This window comes from Labrus bergylta, chromosome 5 (genome assembly GCF_963930695.1).
Source record: "Labrus bergylta chromosome 5, fLabBer1.1, whole genome shotgun sequence".
Classification (NCBI taxonomy): domain Eukaryota; kingdom Metazoa; phylum Chordata; class Actinopteri; order Labriformes; family Labridae; genus Labrus; species Labrus bergylta.
Window position 1 is genome coordinate 31,579,907 of NC_089199.1, and position 19,694 is coordinate 31,599,600.

Genomic DNA, 19,694 nt, shown 5'->3' on the forward strand with positions numbered 1-19,694 from the left:
ATTTTATGCCAGTGGGCAGAGAGTTCCAAAGTTTTGCCCCCTTTGCAGAGAAAGCAGACTGGCCAAAAGATGTCTTGTACATTGGGACAAGACAATTACCGCTGACGGAGGCTTGTGTGACTGCCCTACGAGAGCTCCGACGCCTAATGGCTAATTCAGATAACAGTGGTGACACATGATTATTTACACATTTAAAAAACAGTTTAAGGTTACTAAAATCCATAAAATTGTCCAAGGTTAAAAGGTTGTGTTTTTTTTTAAATGCCGCAGTGATGCCATCTCATAGGTTGCTGGTCCATGACTTTTATTGTCTGCTTATATAAAGAAACAATAGGTTTTAATGTAGTTGGAGAAGTTTGGGACCATAATGTGATGCAATATGACAGATGTGAAAAAATCATTGCATGCATGTATAATTTGGCAGTTTGACATGAAATATCCCTTCTAATAAAACAAAAACAATTTAGATTTGGTTTGACCTTCTTCACAATGTACTTATACTGACTGTCAAATTTTAAATTCTCATCCATGATGATGCCTGGATACTTAACTTCTTTTACTACTTCAATTGCTTCATTCTTAATCCGTACATCAAATACATCGTTTCCAGATCTGTTACGTATGGAGAAGCACATGGCAACAGTTTTCTTAACATTAATAGTTAAATGAGACAACTCGAGCCATTTGGAAACATTACGTAATGCCTCTGTTAGGTGCTCACCTGCTAAGCTAGCTGGTTAGTGGACACATGGATAACGGTATCATCTGCATACATCTGGCAGTTGGTGCCTGGACAGCAGTTTGGTAGGTCATTGATGTACACTGAGAACAACAGTGGACCAAGTACAGACCCTTGTGGTACTCCCATACTGTTGGCATGCAGATGAGACTTCACCCCATTGACCCTAACACATTGCTGTCTCCCCCCCAGGTAAGATTTAAACCACTGCAGAGCTTCTGATGACATTTGGAATTGCTTTAATTTATTCAGTAAAATAGTGTGATTGACAGTGTCAAAGGCCTTTTTCAGGTCCAAGAACACTGCCCCAACAACACTTCCTTTATTCAGTGGAGCTTTAATATTTTCAAGCAAATAGCAGTTTGCTGTTTCAGTGGAATATTTTTGTCTAAACCCAAACTGCTGTGGATGAAGCAATTGGTTAGACTCTAAATGTTCCATCAATTGCTCAGCTACAATCTTCTCCAGAATCTTTGAGACTACAGGGAGAATAGCAATAGGCCTGTAATTACTTGCTATGTCCTTGTCTCCTGATTTAAAAACTGGGGTAATTATTGCAGTTTTCCAGCTATCTGGGAATTTTTTTGTTTGTATTGACAGGTTGACTAAGTAAGTAATTGGCTCAAACAAATAGCTCTGGTGTTTTTTGATTAATGCAGCATGAAGGCTATGAATATCCTTTGACATGGAGTTACTCATGTTAAAAATCATCTTTTTAACTTTGTCATGTGATACCACTTTTATACAAAAGGAGTCTGTGCGATCATGGTCAGGTTCTTCAGGAGATGACTCTGTAGTTTTGAAATGACTCGCTAACTCTTGTACGCTCTAAATAAAAAAGCATTTGCAATAGACTCGTTACTATGAATTAAATTATCACAGACTTTAAGACAGTTTATTTTGGGGTGCTTTTGCTTACTGGAGTTAGTTAGTTTGTTTATGTGTTGCCACAATGTAGAACTACTGCCACTGGCCTCTTCAATGAGTTTGGAGAAGTGATTTGTCTTGGCCTTGCACAGTTCAGACACCACTTTGTTCCTCAAGCCAGTGTAAATAAGGTGGTCAGTGTTGTTTTTAGTTATTAGAGACCTTTTAAGAGCAAGATCTCGCTTTTTTATGATCTGAAGGATATCACTATTAATCCATGGAAGAGAGTATTTCTTGGGTCTACTTTTCCAGATTTTTGTGTATTTATTTAATAATTCACATAGGGTAGAGGCAAAAATGTTTGCACTGTGGTTTAGATCTGATTCTTTAGTTACCTGTTCCCAGTTGACTTCCTTCAAATCATGTTCAAAGTCAGCTATTTTTGACTTGGGAATTGCTGTTGTTAAAATTAGATTTTCTGTTTTATTGTGGTGGATTAGGTGTTTTCTAGTTAGCTTTCTTACCATCAGTGTCATGTTGTGGTCCGAAAGGCCAGTAATGAGATTGTATATTTTTGTTACTCTCTCTGGTCTATTTGTAAAAATTAGATCAATAAGGGTTTCAGTCTTTCTTGTGATTCGAGTTGGTCTATCAACCCGCTGTTTGTATTTAAATTTCTCCATAATTGGCTTTAATTTTGATTTACCACTTTTTTCCAACCAGTTAATGTTAAAATCCCCAAACAACATACATTCACAAGAGTTGTCAACAACAGAAAGAAGCTTCTTCAGTTCATTATAGAAATGTACATCATGTGATGGAGGATTGTAAAGCACAGCAATATTACATTTCATGTTAGGAGAGAGAATTACATTCAATCCCATGCACTCCAAGTTTGAATTCAGTTCAAGCTCTAGGCATTTAAAATGCTCCCTAATATAAATTAAAACACCCCCTCCCCTTCCCTTAAGCCTATCTCTCCTGTAGCCTGTGTATTCTGGTCTGTTAATAAGGTTGGTAGGAACATTGGGATTTAACCAACTCTCAGATATACACAAAAAATCCAGATTAGAATCAATAAGTACATTTCGTATCTGGTCTATTTTTGGTAGTATGCTTCTGATATTTATATGTCCTCCCAGGATTCCTTTGGGTTTAGTTTCAGAGTTCCAGATGATTTTGGCATGATTCACAGTTAAGAGTCTTAACTGCCTCTGTTTCAGTTTTGCGCGATTAGTTAAGTGTATTTTGGCCCTCACGGGACTCCGTGTTTGTTGACATTCGTCAGCTGTCATCGGGGGTTCACCATGAGGATGACAGATATCAGGCGTACTGTATGGATAAATACGAGGCACCGAACTCACCCCAATGTCAGTACCAGCGGTCAACAAGTGCTGCATCATGACTCCGCTCCAAGCTCCCGTCCGAGCCCGAGGGATGGAACAAGCCCGGCAGGCTCTCCCAGAGCACCTGTTGGTTCCCGACAACCCAGCGCGCCGTTTCCAGCATCGATGACTGGACTAGTCAGGGTGAGTTGCGGGGGGGTTGTGGATGTAATAACCGGTTGGAGAGGTTTAGACACTTTGGGTGATTCTGACTGCATCGGGCTGATATCTTGCAACGTCGGATTGGCTGCTAGGCGGAAAAGGGGCCCGGGATTTAGATGGATATCTCCCGATAGTAGTAGCAGCAGTAGTAGTATTTTGGCTGAAGACGGGCTGTTCTTCCGCCTGATTGTAGTTGTGAGTACTGGCTTGAGCACCTGAGCACGGTCATCCTTAAGAAACCGCGTGAAGACTGCGACGTAACCAAATCCAAAGAGATTCAGTTGTGATTTTTCGGATAAAATGCCCAGTGGATCGGTAACATAGTGAGGATGGTGCGCTTTTGTGGCCTGAGTCTCAGGTGCATTGCAGGTGACTAAAACAGGCAGCAGTAGAAGAAAGCCACAGGTGAGAAGGTGGAGGCCGGTATTGTTTTGTCCATGTTTGCCTTTGCTTTTCATGCACAGTTTCAAGATAACATGCAGAAACTTTAAAGGCCAGAAAAAATATCTTCCAGAGTAGATTAAAGAGATTAAAAACAGCGATGTTAAAAGATTTCTGCACATGAGTGGAGCCTGCCAAACCACTCAGAGCAGGTGCTGCCATCTTGGAAAAAATAATGTCTGCAAAGATTGTGAAGGGGTTTAGGCTGGACTGAATTTCATTGTGTAGTGATCTGCAATGACAATAAAGGATCCATCCATCTATAACTAACAAAGACCTTGGCCCTCCAAATCCTTCATGAATACTGAACGAGAGGTCTCGTCCTTAACTATTCAAAAATAAATTATTTTAGAATAGCAGAATTTAATGTGTTTGACTCTTTTGAGCATGTGTATTCTAAATGGTATGATGCTCCCATGTTCTCATGCTCTCATGTTGCCCCATTTTAAGACTTTGTACCAGAAGTATAGGATGTAGAATTAAAACTATTCAAACCTATCCTTTAAATCAAACATGGAAAAGAAATGAACATTAAACAAATTTGAGTGTGTGACCTGGACAAACACTTGATGAAGAGTTTTCAAGAGAAAAGCCTAAAAAATGACTTTAACATCATTTCTTTACCTGCAATCCCCTTAACTTTTCACTCTCCTGTGCCTGACTAACCTCTGCCGATGGAAAGGAAACGGTCCCACCTCCAGCTGACGGTATTCAACATCACCCCGCTCCCGTTCTAACTCTCCTCCTCCCCCCTCCCCCTTCTGCAGCAGCGACGAGGACAACAAACCTCTGCAGGGCAGCCAGACGTCGCTGGACGGCAACGTGAAGGAAAGCGACGACAGCCTGGTGGACTACGGCGAGGGCGGCGACGGCCAGTTCAACGAGGACGGCTCTTTCATCGGCCAGTACACGGTGAAGAAGGACAAGGACGAGACGGAGGGCAACGAGAGCTCTGAGGCCACCTCGCCTGTCAACGCCATCTACTCCTTGCCGTAGCGCTGTAGCAGCAACACGGGGGGGGGAGGGGGACTAGATGACACCTGCTCCGACAAATCCTGACACCACACACCTGACACACACACACACACACATGAATATATTAATATATGAAACACATTAACACAGAGTAGACGCAGCAGGACCTGTCTGGAGGTGGCGTGGGCTTTCCTCTGCTTATAAAGACCCGGGAGGAAAACAGGAGCAGAGTTAGACCACAAGCCTTTATTTTGAAGTTTCCAGCTCGATGAGAACGGCCCGTTGGGAGGTGACGCTCGGACAAAGTGGACAGTACTGGTTTCCCCTCTGTGCTCTCTGCCTGCCCTTTACCCACACAGACTTGAAGTGTGCCTTCAGGGCAGCTTTCAGCACTCGGAGGCCTCAACAAGCGTCCTTTAGAGATTTTTTTTCTTCGGTTTGTTTCTGCTCTAAAACATCTTCAAACCGCTTCTGTGCGCTCCTTCCCCCTCGAAAAAAACCCCTCTGTGTAGCATCCCCCGTTAAGACGCCACACGAGGTCCCCCCCCGACACACACTCACACCCCGTCCTGTAACATATCAGCTTCTAATCATCAAACTCCACAGGATGCCGGCAGATATGTTTATAATATTGATATTTACGCAGTGAAAGATTTCAGTTTTTTCCACAGCTGGTAGACGAGTCATCGAGTGCTGTATTCAGTCCTGGCACGCCTTTTAGTGCCATGCAAATCTATGCACTATCACCTCCTCAACACCAGTCTTTGGTTTCAATCTGGTTTGTAAAAGTACACACTTTGGGTTTCTTTTTTTTTACCACTTGCAGGCTTAATCACATGCTTTTAATCACTTTGCCTTGTACGATGTTTTTCTTACCTCTAATCCAATGTTGTAGTGCAGATGTTAAAAAAAACAACAGAAGGCTATTTCTACCACAAGCAGCGAGCCCCCTTTTACAGTGTGTTATAACGAAGCCCCATTTATCTAAAGATGATTCTTTTTTGGAGCATGATAGAAACTTAGTGCAAGAAAAACGGGAAGGCCGCAGAGAGGAAATGTAGTTTTGTTTTGAGGAACGACAGTGGACTACGACTCGGTGGTTTCCTAGTTAGCATGCAGGCTAATGCTGCATTCATGTCAAATGGGAACAATTACAGCGGGCTTCCTTTAGGAGCTGTCGGCTTTTAGAGGTTTCGTTACACGCATGAACTGGTGAGCAATACTTCTTAAAGTGTGTTTTTATACCAAATCAAGCATTGCATTGTCAATCCACAAACAAAAAAAAATCACTAACGACGGGTGAAAGAGATTTAAAAATATGTCAAGATTCATGCAAGAGTATTCTCTGGATCCAACCACAAAGTTCCCGATCCGTCTTTAGGTCCCATTTGAACAGATTTATATTAGTTCCAAGCAGAAAACTTCTGATATGATATTTCCCAAAGGACATGAATGCAGCATGAGAGGCTGGGATCCTTTAGGTGTGTTCAGACTAAAAGGTTGCCCTGGATTATTAGATTTTCCCTTAATGACATCACAAAGGGCAGTAGCCCCTCCCCCAGGTGGGTGACACTCCCACAGCTAGGTGTTTGTTCTGCCCTCTGAGTCTGCCTTCTCACCGTAAACAATAGGACATGGAGCGAGAAAAGCACCGGGTACACCCAAGCCCTTCCAGAGAGGGGGCGTGGTCAGACACAGCTCATTTACATATTTAAAGGTACAGACACAGAAACAGCCAGTTCTGAGCAGGGCTGAAATAGAGGGGTTTATAGGCATGATCAAATACAGGGTCAGAGTGGATTTAGAACAAGAAACTTCACACACATGTTTTGAGGAGCTCTGAGACTTATTTAAACTGGTTAAAGAGGAGGACGATATGTGACCTTTAAAGTGGAAAAACCTCAGACAAATTCTAAAGAGCTTGTGTGCATTTGTTAGCCGTCAGGGAGCTAATAACATCAACTTCTACTGAGAGTTCTTTCTGTTCCTGTCCTTCAGAGGACAGTGAGTAGAGAAGAGAATCAGGGAGAAAGAGAAGTGAATGACATGAGGTAAAGGTACCAAAGGTTGGACTTGAACCCGGGGTTGCACACTTGGAGACCTATAGTGTCCGCACATGGGGTGCGACCTAACCGCTGGGCCCCTGGCGCCCCAAATCATGATTTTCAAGCCTTTACAGTATTTTAGTTCATATGCAATGGGAACCACGTCTAACGCTCCTGAACTCTTTAGTCTGAACACACCTCAGCACAAACACCTCCTCTTTCCTTCCCCTGTAGTTTTAATGAATTCAATCAATTTAAAAAAAAAATAAAAGACCACATAGAAACCTTGAATTAAAGTTTGAGAAAAGATTCACAGCATGAAAATATAAACATTGAATTCACAGCCACCTTTGGAGAAAAAAAAAGCCTGTCAGCTTACCTTTTCGTTTCTTTAGCAGAGAAAGAAAAAGAAGAAATCAGTTTGAGTACCAGAACAAGATGGTAGAAGTCACATGTTGTCATGACGTCGCTCTGTTGAGCAGACTGATGGACTGTCGGTGATGATGCTTGAACGTCTTTATTCAGTTTGATACTTAACGTTCACCGAGTGCTCGAACTCAAACTGTTACCTAACGGCACTATGAAACCCTGAATCAACATAGATCTTTACTGCGGTCAGCAGCTGCAGCTCACATTGTATTTTACATATTTATTTTATATTTCTATTTATGACATCATGTGGATAGTATTAATATATTAGTCTTTAATTTAATTATTGTTATGAACACATTTTTGATCATCGTCAAACAGCCAAAATCAAAGATGTGTCGTCATGAGAAGCGTTCAACTCTTCAGTATGTCCCACATGTTTTCTGTAAACAAAACAACAACAACATGTCAGCGTCCAGTGAAAGATGATCTGTGTATCGTGCTGCTCTCCTCCTACTCATGATGTATTAACGCTCATCTGTGTTATTCAGATTTATGTAACATAACTCCTCCAGCACACAGGAACTTCATATCTGTACTTGTTATTTATTTGACTCATGTTCTGTACGTGTAAGTCCTGAAACAAAATCTCTTATCCTTGTAAATATTTAAAGGTCGATTCCCCCAGAGTAAAAAAAATAAAAAATGCTTTATCCGGAAATGAAAGGAAATAAAAAAGTGACAATTCTGTCTGGACGGTTCAGTCCGTCAGCTAGCTTTGACTAACATTTGCACTCTGAAGAAGAAACAAGAATCACCCCCTCACTCCGTGTCGCCCCTTTTCTCTTTGACTTTTGTTGAATCTGGTTCTGACTGTGGCGAGTCGATCGCTCCCTCGTTTGATGATGGTTTGGATTCTATATTGTGAGAGAGGAATACGTTAGATTGTCTATGATGTAAATAAGATGTAAGTGCTCCTGCAGTTGTAGCTACGTCGAACTCAAGCTGCTATAGTATAGGCCGAAGAATCGAGCGTTTTCTGAGATATTTGAACAAACCCCCTCCCCCTCCCCCCCTTTCAAGTGTCTACATCTTTCTGAGACCACCGCATACACTCCCATAACTCTTCCCATAATGCCTTTCAGCTAACAGGCCTGCGATGCTGGAGTATAGCTCCTCCCATTTCAGGGGAATAAAGGTGGACGTGACATCATTTTAGACTAAATTTAAGAAGCTGACATCAACCTGACTTTTGGTTAGTCAGTTGCCTTCACTTTCTTAGAGGTCATGTGACCATATTTGTATTTTTGACAGGCTTGTTACATCTTTATCTTGCTTGACGCGTTGCTGCGATAGCATCTCGTCAGTCACACAGATATCCACTTCCCGCTTCACCATCCATTTAACTCTGAAAGAGGCAGTGCAAATATATTCATCTCTTATTTAAATCCTGTTTAAAGTTTCACACAGGAACTTCAAAGTTCAGAAGGGTCACATGTAAGTGAGCCTCCTTCCTATGACCATATTTGGACAAAGGTCAGCTGCAGTTTTTGTCTCAATTTGCAGGAACACTTGAAATAGTGCTGACTCTGCAAAACCTGAAGAAGGCCCCTGACATGGGAGGTAGCATATACGCACATCCAGAAAATGCATTCAAATAAAATCTGATTCACAGATTATTCTCCAATTTCCCATCCTCTCTGCCCTCTAATCCCCTCGTCTAAAATCCTGCGTTCCCCTTCTCTCCTTCTGCAGAAACTCAAAGCAATATCCTGAGTTTGAATCAGCTGGCTGTTTTGTTTCTCTGTCGTCATTTGTTTCTCAGTATGTTCACTCTTGCACCTAGCACAGAAACCTCAACAAAAAAAAAAACAGAAAAACGGTGCTGACATAGAAGAAAACAGGAAGAAAAAAAAATCAAAAACTGGATTGGGAGCAAAAGTCTGAACTTTCTCACAGAACTCACTGGAAGTTTTTTTTCTCCTGGATTTGGTCTGGAAACCTGCACCCTGCTCTTCCCACATGGCCTTTCTCTTTCCCCTTCAAGTGGATCACAGCAGGGGGGGGGATATTGTAAACTGGCTATATTACAAAGAAAAGAGAATTATGCATACTTGCTGAAACTCAGTGCTTTTTTTTTTTCTTGTCCTTTTTGTTTTGTGCACGATAAATTGAAGGTGCACACGGAGCTGAGCGTCTCTTTTTACTGTCTGCGTCACCTCAGCTCACCTTTCATGGAGGAAAAGAAAAAGAAACTGTCAGCTTCTCGTGTGTCTCATTTTCAAAATACTTCAATGTCTTACAATTTGACCGGTGCACATACGAGATTTGCGACTGGATTTTAAAAAAATGATTGATCACATGCTGTTTGGCTTTTTGTATGACTTCTCATGTTAGCATCTTCTTGTTTTTACCATGTGTATCAGAGCAGCTCGTCAAAGTCTCGCTTCGACACGCAAAAATAACAGCTTTTGTAAGGTACATACTCAACAGAAAATGGCATAAATATATTCACCATGTATGCGTGTATGATGAGATGTTGCAACTTCTGCTAGCGACGCCTTCTTTATAGTAAAGCTATCTCCTTTTCTCTACCTCCTGACGCCTGGTGCTTCTGTTCATCTCTGAGCTTTTGTCTCGTTTTTAAAGCAACATTTCATTTTCATTGCAAAGATCAGAATCAGAATCAGCTTTATTGGTCATGTATGCTGAGACACACACCACAAGGAATTTGTCTTTGGTAACTGTGCTCTCAATGTACAAAAGTTATAACATTAAAGATAAAGATAATAAAAGCAAAAACACTAATAAGGCTAAATAAGTCAAGGATAAATCCAACTTTTCTTTACTTATTTTTTATTGGATGAAATTACCATTACAGAGTCATGAACATCAAATGCATGGACAGACATGTTCAATATGTTGTAGACATCTACACGTCTTTTTATCAACAATAAGGACAACTATAAACATTGAACATAATTATAACTGTACAACACAAACATCCATCAATCAATTAACTAAACCACTTTTACTGTTCAGGGTTTTTCAGATCTGTAGTTTTAAACTATAAAAGGAGGGTTATTTGTTCAGCCATTTAGTTTTATGAATTTAATATTTTGCCCACATAAAAAAACAGATTAATTAATATTTATTTGCTGATAAATTGGACTTGAAAATTAATTAAAAAGTCAATTCTTGTTGGATTTATATTTTTTCCAAGTTTCCTTAAAGGTATTTTTCTAAATCAAACAAAAAAAGCAGTGTCATGAAAACTGCAAAAGAAGGTGTTCAATAGTTTTTAGTTTTAAAAGGTTCATCTTTTGAAAACAGGAAGGAAATGTTTACAAACACACATTTAGTATTAGTTGTCAGTTATTAGTTGGGATTGTATTTATGTAATATTTTAAATAGAAATTACTTCATTTTATTTGTAATTATATATTTAAACGGGAAAGTAAGGAGCCCCTGAAGTCCTAAAAAGTAAAATAAAAAAATAAAATGTATATATTGTGCGCACAAGTTTTTATTTATTATTATTTTTTGACCTTTTTGGACTTCAGGGGCTCCGTAGTAAAGAGAAATGTTTTTACAAAACCTTTCATATTTCTCCGACGTCACTTCCTGCCACTTCTGGCGGGACGTTACTGCTGCTGATTGATGCTCACCTGAAAGTAGACCGAATAATTAATACGTTTCTATCTTCGGACAACTTCCGGGTTCACCTGAGGGAGATTTTCTTCACTGGAGAGGATGAAAACAACTCTTCATGAGGTGAGTAACAAACAGTTAGATTTAAAAGAGGACTCGAGCTAACGGTCAAACCTCAGACTGTAAATATGAAGTTTAAATCTCGTGGACGAGGACGTCATGTTTCGGTTTGTCACGTTTTCATCTGGAAAGAAACCCGAGATTTTATAATAATTCATTAAAACATGACAGATGTATTTAGCTGTGAGATGAGTCTCAACACTTGTAGTTTTACAAGTAAATTATTTAATTTAAATATAGGCTTACCTGCGTTCTCCCACTTTCTCGCGAGACTTCTTTCATAAAACATCTGCTTTTATATTGTAAAGTCATGAAAGGTTTACAGAGGTACTCCAAAACCGACTATTACAGGTAAAGATATCCAGATATGATGCAGAAGAAATGTTTAAAGGGCCTGTCAAAGAGTGTTTTTGAACTTTTCATCACTTTTTCTCTCATTGTTCACCACAAACCAAAAATAACAGTTAGAAGCAAAAGGTAGCCCGCTGCTCTTACAATTATTGTACAAATATTTTAGAGGTGAGCGACTTAATATGTGAAATATTTAGGGACACGTACCAAAGCTATGGTACCAAACTACAGCACGTTGTGCCATTATCTGGACCCCTACTAAAGTGAGCACTTCTAATTCCAGGGTCCGGTCCATACATGTTAACATAACATAAAAGTCTCCAAAGATGTAACACATCACCTCTAACACTGCTCAGGAATGAGGAGACGTAAAGGCATGTAGGTGTTTCAGTCTGAAGTCTGTCAACATTAAAAAGATCAGATCTGCTCCTCTTCTGAGCTTTATGTTGACTTCATAACAATCTCTACTCCTTTAAGTCGAGCAGCAGAAGAGTGTCAGTGTGTAAAAACAAAAGGCTCATTTATTAGCTGAACTAAATCTGCAGGAGTTTTCCATGTCACTGATTACAACAGAGGCCGATTAGGACGGGACCCTTAAAACATTTAGGGACTAATTCAGAGTATACTCACTTCTTCAGGCTCAACTTTGCATCAGCAGACCATTCAAAATATTAACAACAGAATATGAAGAAGATACATTAGAGGGATTCAAATAGTTCAGTCGTAATTTGAGGTCACTGATGGCGTTTATGTTTTATTAAAGGAGAAAATAACAAATATGCTAATGTCACGACTTAATGGTTAGGCTTAGAAATCAGTTTTTTTTAAATGTTCCCACCACTCCACTGTTTTAGTAACACCACTGGGAACAAAACTAATCAAACATCTCTGTATATTCATTTCAAATCATTTAGTTAACTCCTCCCCTGCTCTGTGTAAGATGATGTGAGGTTTCGAAACGATATCCAGCAGTCTGCGCTGACGATCGATCTCTTCCTCGTACTCCACGATAGTTCTTTTAAAAACTACAAAAATGTCTTCCGCAGCAGCCGTTAGTCGCTGGTTGATAAACTCTCTCAGACTCTCAGCTGAACACGTTGTTGTGGTTTTATTCAACTTTAAAAAAAGATGAACTAGGACAACAGGAAAGTCTGAGAGGAAATGTAGCTGCGTTCAAATCTGGTGCTCGCGCTGTTTCCTTCCGCTGTGTGTCACACTATAAAGTATCCTACCGACGGTGGAGGTGCTGCAGCCTTTTGTTCCGCTTTCTGTGGATTTATTTTGTTCAAAACATGTTTTTATTATCAGAAACAAGACGTAAAAAACTTCTCTTTATTCAACAAACTAGATTATATTGTACAGTGAGTTACTATGGTTACAGATAGACAGAAAGTGTGTTATTAAGGTTAGCCTACAGGGACAGTGAGTTACAGAGATACTTTATTGATACCGAGGGAAATTCTATAATTACTAAAGTTACACAGGGACAGACTGTTACCGTGGTAACATGAACAGTGGTTTACTAAGGGTACAGGGACAGTGAGTTACTATGGTTACAGGGACTGTTACTATGGTAACCGGGACATGCTGTGTCTGTCTGGAATATGCTCCAATCTGCTTTTTTTTGTCCACAACGAAACTAAAATAATGATATGAATTATATACTGAACTAAAGTCTATATTTACTGTGTCATCCAAAACTTCAGGTCGGCTTCATGAATTAAATCATGAGGAATGAACTTTTCCTCGATGGGACCTGGAGCCTGATGAACATCTGAAAACAAACGAGTCAAGAGGACAAAAACATAAACATCAGAAAATAACACCAACTTCATGTTTGAGTCAAATGAAGTTTAATTTCAAAGAAGATTAATGTACAGCCTTAATAAAATCCAGACTGTGATATTTAATAAACAGAAGTGGTTGATGTTATTTAATGCAACATGGCCGTCGTATAAGAGGCGGATTGGAAGCAGTGAAACTTTGTGTTGACATGGTGTCAGTTATTTAAAAAGTAAATCACTTGTAGAATATAGAGACATTATTTGAGTGAATTATCAAGAGTAACACACATGAACAACATGACAGAAAGATCACTGTGTCTGGCTTTACACCAAGAGCAGAAACACCAGCCCATCTTAAAACACGGGGTTAATTAGATCAGACGAGGAACTCGTAGAGAATGTGTTGAAGAAATGTGGAGAACATGTTCCCTCTAAAGTGAAGAAGAGTCCAAGTATTCAGTTACAAACTACAGAGAGACTCAAAGAAAGCTCAACTTCCTTCACACTTCACTTCATTACAGAAGTCCAGTCAAAGATTATTTTTCTGCCTTTGAATCGCTCCACACTCCTGTCCACTAGGGGGCAGTGATTACAAAAAGAGACATTAAACTTGAACATGAAATATAAAAACATAAGAACAAATAAAAGAGCTGGCATCATCTATCTTTCTTTGTGTTTCCTGACACAGAAATAATCTCTTCAGATCGATCAGTCTGGGAGGAAACTGTGGAAACAGTGACACCTGCTGGCAGAAAGCAGTGATAGCAGCAACAGAACCTAAACATGAATTATTATTTAAATAAAACCCTCCACAGATTGAATTTATTTCTATTTAAAATCCTGAGATAATAAAAACAGAAGGTTCAAACATCAAAGTGTAATAAACATCAGAAGTTAAAAATAAAGATAGTTTGATAAAGTGTCCGTTGTTACCCTGACATGATGAATGAATATCAATGATTGAGTCTGCATGTTATTCAGCTCTTTTTATATCATCTCATATAACATCAAATATTCAGGTGCTGACTCTGCACCTGGATCCAGACATCCTGTTTGTAGTTCTTTTAAAAACTCAGTGAAGCCTCCTCTTTGTTTTGATCCAACAAAGAGACGACTGATTTATTATCAGACGACCAACGACTCGTGGTTAAAAGCAGAACTTCACACTTTAACTTGCACAGCTGGAATCAACTTCTACTGTTATCTGTGAATATGAGTCAATGAATAACCTGCACCACTACACATGTCCACAGGGTGGCGCTGCAACAGAAACATTTATATACAAATCAAAGAGTTCATCTTCGGTCGTTGAGTCATGAAGCAGTTTAAATTCAGAACATGAGAATAGAAAAATGTCCGAGGTCATGGTCCTGTGTGTGACGGTGGAGCTGATCTCAGAGCAGCTCAGACTGCAGCACTGAGAGTCATCTGCACTGTGATTGGTCCGTCAGTCTCCCAGTAACACAGCCCAGTTAAAGACTCACCAACACACCAGCTGCTGCTTCCAGCTCTGTGATCAGCAGGATCCTCTCTTTAAAGACTCCACCTCCACCTGTTGATATAAAAAGACATAAATGAGAGATTAGACTCTGAGAGAGACTTCATGATGATTCTTTATATTATTCATGATAAACACGAACGGGGCTCGCTCCAAGCTATATAACAGAGCTACTGACACCATATGAGCCAGCCCGCAGTCTTAGATCCTCAGGTGGGGGCCTCCTGGTCGTTCCAAAGTCGAGACTTAAAACTAAAGGTGACCGGGCCTTTTCAGTCAGGGCCCCTCGACTTTGGAACGACCTCCCTGAGGAGATAAGACTCGCAGACTCCCTCAATTCTTTTAAATCCCTTCTTAAAACGTACTTTTACAGACTTGTTTTTATGTGATGTCGTCTTCTTAATGTCTTTTCTTACTGGTTTAACTATTTTTATCTTCTGTTACTTCTTACTGTCTTTTATTTATGCTCTTATCTTAACTCCTCTTATGTTTTAACTTAATGATCTTACTTACTTTGTCTATTTATGTTTTATATTTATATATACTTTTTATTATTATTAATATTATAGTTTTTATTTATCCTTTAACCACTTGTTTCTATTTCTTTTTCTGCTCTTACCTTCTTATTGCTGTTATCTTTTCATTTGCTTTTATCTCTTTTAGTTTCTTACATCTTTTTAAATCTTTGCTCCTCTTGGTCTCAGCTCGTGTTGTTGGGTTCTTATGATGGTTCTTGTGATGGTTCTTGTGTTTCCTGGGTTCTTATGATGGTTCTTGTGATGGTTCTTGTGATGGTTCTTATGATGGTTCTTATGATGGTTCTTGTGAAGGTTCTTGTGATGGTTCTTATGATGGTTCTTGTGATGGTTCTTATGATGGTTCTTGTGAAGGTTCTTGTGATGGTTCTTGTGATGGTTCTTGTGATGGTTCTTATGATGGTTCTTATGATGGTTCTTGTGAAGGTTCTTGTGATGGTTCTTTTGATGGTTCTTGTGATGGTTCTTGTGATGGTTCTTATGATGGTCCTTATGATGGTTCTTGTGAAGGTTCTTGTGATGGTTCTTATGATGGTTCTTATGATGGTTCTTATGATGGTTCTTGTGTTTCCTGGGTTCTTGTGATGGTTCTTGTGATGGTTCTTATGATGGTTCTTGTGATGGTTCTTGTGATGGTTCTTATGATGGTTCTTGTGATGGTTCTTGTGATGGTTCTTGTGATGGTTCTTATGATGGTTGTTATGATGGTTCTTGTGATGGTTCTTGTGATGGTTCTTATGATGGTTCTTATGATGGTTCTTATGATGGTTCTTGTGAAGGTTCTTGTGATGGTTCTTATGATGGTTCTTATGATGGTTCTTATGATGGTTCTTGTGATGGTTCTTATGATGGTTCTTATGATGGTTCTTGTGTTTCCTGGGTTCTTGTGATGGTTCTTGTGATGGTTCTTATGATGGTTCTTGTGATGGTTCTTGTGTTTCCTGGGTTCTTGTGATGGTTCTTGTGATGGTTCTTGTGATGGTTCTTGTGATGGTTCTTATGATGGTTCTTGTGATGGTTCTTGTGATGGTTCTTATGGTGGTTCTTGTGATGGTTCTTGTGATGGTTCTTATGATGGTTCTTGTGATGGTTCTTGTGATGGTTCTTATGATGGTTCTTATGGTGGTTCTTGTGATGGTTCTTGTGATGGTCGGGTTATATATATCTGTTGGGTATCGTGCACTTTGGGTTCTTTTCTGTTGAATTGTATTTAATTATTTTTAGTATTTTGTATTTGTTATGTTCTTGTTGTTGTTTATGTTCTTCTGTGTTTGCTTTAGTTTGTTCTTGTTTTTGCTGTTTGTCAAAGCACTTTGTAAACCTCTGTTTTTAAAAGCTGCTATATAAATAAAGTTATTATTATTATTCTGATCATATAATATCATCGTTGTCATGATTATTCTGATTATCAGTGATACAGAACATCCAGTATGAAGAGCAGCAGGGACTTCAGTCCTGCTCAGAAGTGAAGTGGGCGTGGAAAGTAGCACGACACCTTTCAGCTCTCGTGGTCACGTGTTGGTGACTTGAAGCTGAAAGGGACAGAGAGTCTTTGAAGGCATCATCATGTCAGAGACAGTTGAGTGACGTGTTTACTGAGAGTCCTTGAAGGCATCATCATCATGTCTGAGACAGTTGAGTGACGTGTTTACTGAGAGTCCTTGAAGGCATCATCATCGTGTCACAGACAGTTGAGTGATGTGTTTACTGAGAGTCCTTGAAGGCATAATCATCATGTCACAGACAGTTGAGTGATGTGTTTACTGAGAGTCCTTGAAGGCATCATCATCATGTCACAGACAGTGGAGTGATGTGTTTACTGAGAGTCCTTGAAGGCATCATCATCATGTCACACAGTTGAGTGATGTGTTTACTGAGAGTCCTTGAAGGCATCATCATCATGTCACACAGTTGAGTGATGTGTTTACTGTTGATTCATGTAAACTGTGTTTAAATCTAGCAGCAGCAGTTTCTGATTTTCTCTGCCTTTTGGGACAGAAATAACAGCAGACATTAAACACACCTTAAAGAGTTATTTCCACCTGGATGAACTGCAGTGTCTCACAGGTGTGCTGTGTGTAATCTGTTCCTGTGTGTGTTACGAGCCTTGTGGAAGAACAATGTGAACCTGTCTGTGTCTGTGCATCTCACCATCTTACTAATGGAGCCTTTAAATAGCATGGAAATACTGCACCATGACTTTAGAGCAGGTTTTTGTTGGTCCATGGTGCAGCTGCTTTCTGCCCCCTGAGACAGCAACGCCCCACCAACACACCTGAGCACAGGTCATGTTAAGACCTAAACACACTCAGGGGAAAGAGGAAGTGCTGATTCAACGTTTGCTGATGTAAAGGTTCAAGTGATTTATCTCAAGTGTCCTCACAGGGAAATGAAAAAGTGTCCCTCTGAAGAACATTTCTTTGTTTGGTGCAGAGTTAACAGAACTTCACGTCATATTTCAGAGATCATTAAACTGAATTTATTCTGACTTCAAATAACAGAAAAATAACAAACATTAATTTTGCTCTAATCAGTTTGATGAAGAATGTCTAACTGCTCTCAATCTGAATGGCTACTCCTCATGTCTCTTATTTTTCGTCGCTTGAACCGGAAGTCGTTCTGTGCCGCCATGTTGATGGACGTCTCAGGTCTCTTATTTTCAGCACAGAGGATCGAGGAAACTTGAGACCAGCCTTCCAGGAAGTCTTTTTACAGACAGACACGCCCCCTTATCAAATATCACTAACTGACTGAATCAGACTTCAGTGAAACTTCTCAACATTAGCAGAGTTTAATAAGGGAGAAAAGACGGACATTGAAAAGACGCTAAACAGACACAGCAGACATTTAAGTGTCTGTAAACATCTGTCAGTTTGTAAAGACTCGGTCTGTGATGAGCTGGAATTAAAAAAGTGTTTGACATGAAGATTAACAAAGAACCTGTTTGAAACCTGAAGTAAATTTGGACTTCACACCAACTTTATAAGCTGGTTGAAAGCTATGAACAAGCAGCCTAATGCCAGAGTTAGAGTTAATGGAGTAATGTAAATGTATTTTTAAGATCTCTAAAGGTACCAGACGAGGGGATCCATTGTCACCATTGATGTTCGTACTATCTATTGAACCGCTGGCAGAATATATATTAAGGTAGAACACCTGAGCTGGTGGGGGAAGTCATTTAAGGATACCTTTCTGATAGAAAAGGACAGCTGTCATTAAAAGTAACACATGAACACCAAGATTCCTTCAAGTGTTTGTGTCGGCGTGTCTGCGTGTTTACAAACTACTCGCCGTTATATTGTATAGTTTCTGCTTATAATATGTCTACACTCATGCACTTTAACTTGTGTCAATACTGTCCATTTACAACTCTGTTTTTGCACATTTACATTCAATCTTCCATATCTAATCTTCCTATTTAAGACTAGTAATGCTTAGTTAAATCCTGGTTGTATATATTCACATTCTTAGTTTTGATATTTTTAGTACTTATTTACTTTGTAGTTAATATTATATTATGTTTAGATTTGCTAACATTGTGTTTTTTACTCATATAATGCCACAATTTCCCAGTTTGGGATCAATAAAGTAATTCTATTCTATTCTATTATATTATATTTACACACATTTCTAAGTAAAAGAACAAGTTGATAAATTCCACTCTTTGTGTGGGAATGTTCTTCCTCATTACGCACAGATCCGTGCTCACACACTGTTGATAGATGAGCCCCCTGGACTTCTCTCCTTTCTTCTAGGTCAGTGGTTCTCAAACTTTTTAGCCTGCGTACCACCTCCGAAAATATTTGGCTCTCCAAGAACCACCATTATGGTAGACGTTAAAATACACTGTAGGCCTATTTCTACACACATTTCATGCAAGAGGCAAATTAATTCATAAAAAGAATATTATTTATTATTGACTGCTGGCAGCCACACTGTAGGCCTAATAAGGGCTAGTGCTAGAACTGGCACACACAAAAGTGCAGAACAATCAAAATGACAACTTTATACCAACAACCTGTTTGGAAATATTTAGTCTCCAGTGTTTCCCACACAAACACGATACCTGGGCCCAAGTATATTTCCAACCTGTTCTCAATTAATTTTTCATTAATTCATAAAATTGCTGTGTGCCTGAGAGAGCGAGAGAGAGCGGGGGAGAGAGAGAGAGAGCGGGGGAGAGAGAGAGAGAGCGGGGGAGAGAGAGAGAGAGAGCGCGTGAGAGTGCAGGCGCCGATCTGCAGGCTCCGTGCAAACAGCGCCGCTTTATTATAGCCTAAGTCTCTGCGTTCAACATAGCAAAACTGCCTTTTTTAAAAAATCCCTCTCGACTCCTACGGAGTGTTAAGACATCAAAAGAGAGCAGAATCACATCAGCTTCAGAGCTCTAGAGAGAGAGATAGAGGGAGGGGGAGCGATAAGGTCCGCTGTCCGTACATGCATCAAAACTGAAGCTTCTCCTGGCTCCGTTTTAAAAATGTTAATGTACAGCTGCTTGCTGCCGATTGTGTGCTGAACTCCAATAAACAACAGAATATCTGTTAATGTAGACCTACAGCTGCTTGCTGTTGATTCAGTACTGAACTATAACAGAATATCTGTTAATGTAGACCTACAGCTGCTTGCTGTTGATTCAGGACTGAACTATAACAGAATATCTGTTAATGTAGACCTACAGCTGCTTGCTGTTGATTCAGGACTGAACTATAACAGAATATCGAGTGGAACTTTTCAAAACGCGGGGCGTACTCCTGTTGTTGTTTATGTCTGT

The 19,694-nt window shown here is 39.7% G+C and overlaps 2 protein-coding genes across 4 annotated transcripts in view; one reads left to right on the forward strand and one right to left on the reverse strand.

Moving 5' to 3' along the window:
• Positions 1–4,302: 4,302 nt before the first annotated feature.
• Positions 4,303–4,590, forward strand: LOC136179285 (neurofascin-like; the record flags this gene model as incomplete). The annotated part of the gene is made up of 1 exon (XM_065955368.1): positions 4,303–4,590. A coding segment is annotated over one exon (288 nt), but the record flags the coding sequence as incomplete, so codon positions are not given.
• An 8,345-nt stretch (positions 4,591–12,935) lies between these two features.
• The window catches only part of LOC136179323 (NLR family CARD domain-containing protein 3-like), a 30,030-nt gene continuing 23,271 nt past the window's right edge, over positions 12,936–19,694 (reverse strand). For all 3 annotated transcript variants that reach the window (XM_065955495.1, XM_065955496.1, XM_065955494.1), the window contains one exon: positions 12,936–14,441. In XM_065955495.1, the coding sequence (XP_065811567.1) occupies positions 14,423–14,441 (19 nt within the window). In that variant the 3' untranslated portion in view covers positions 12,936–14,422. The remainder of the gene's footprint in view (positions 14,442–19,694) is intronic.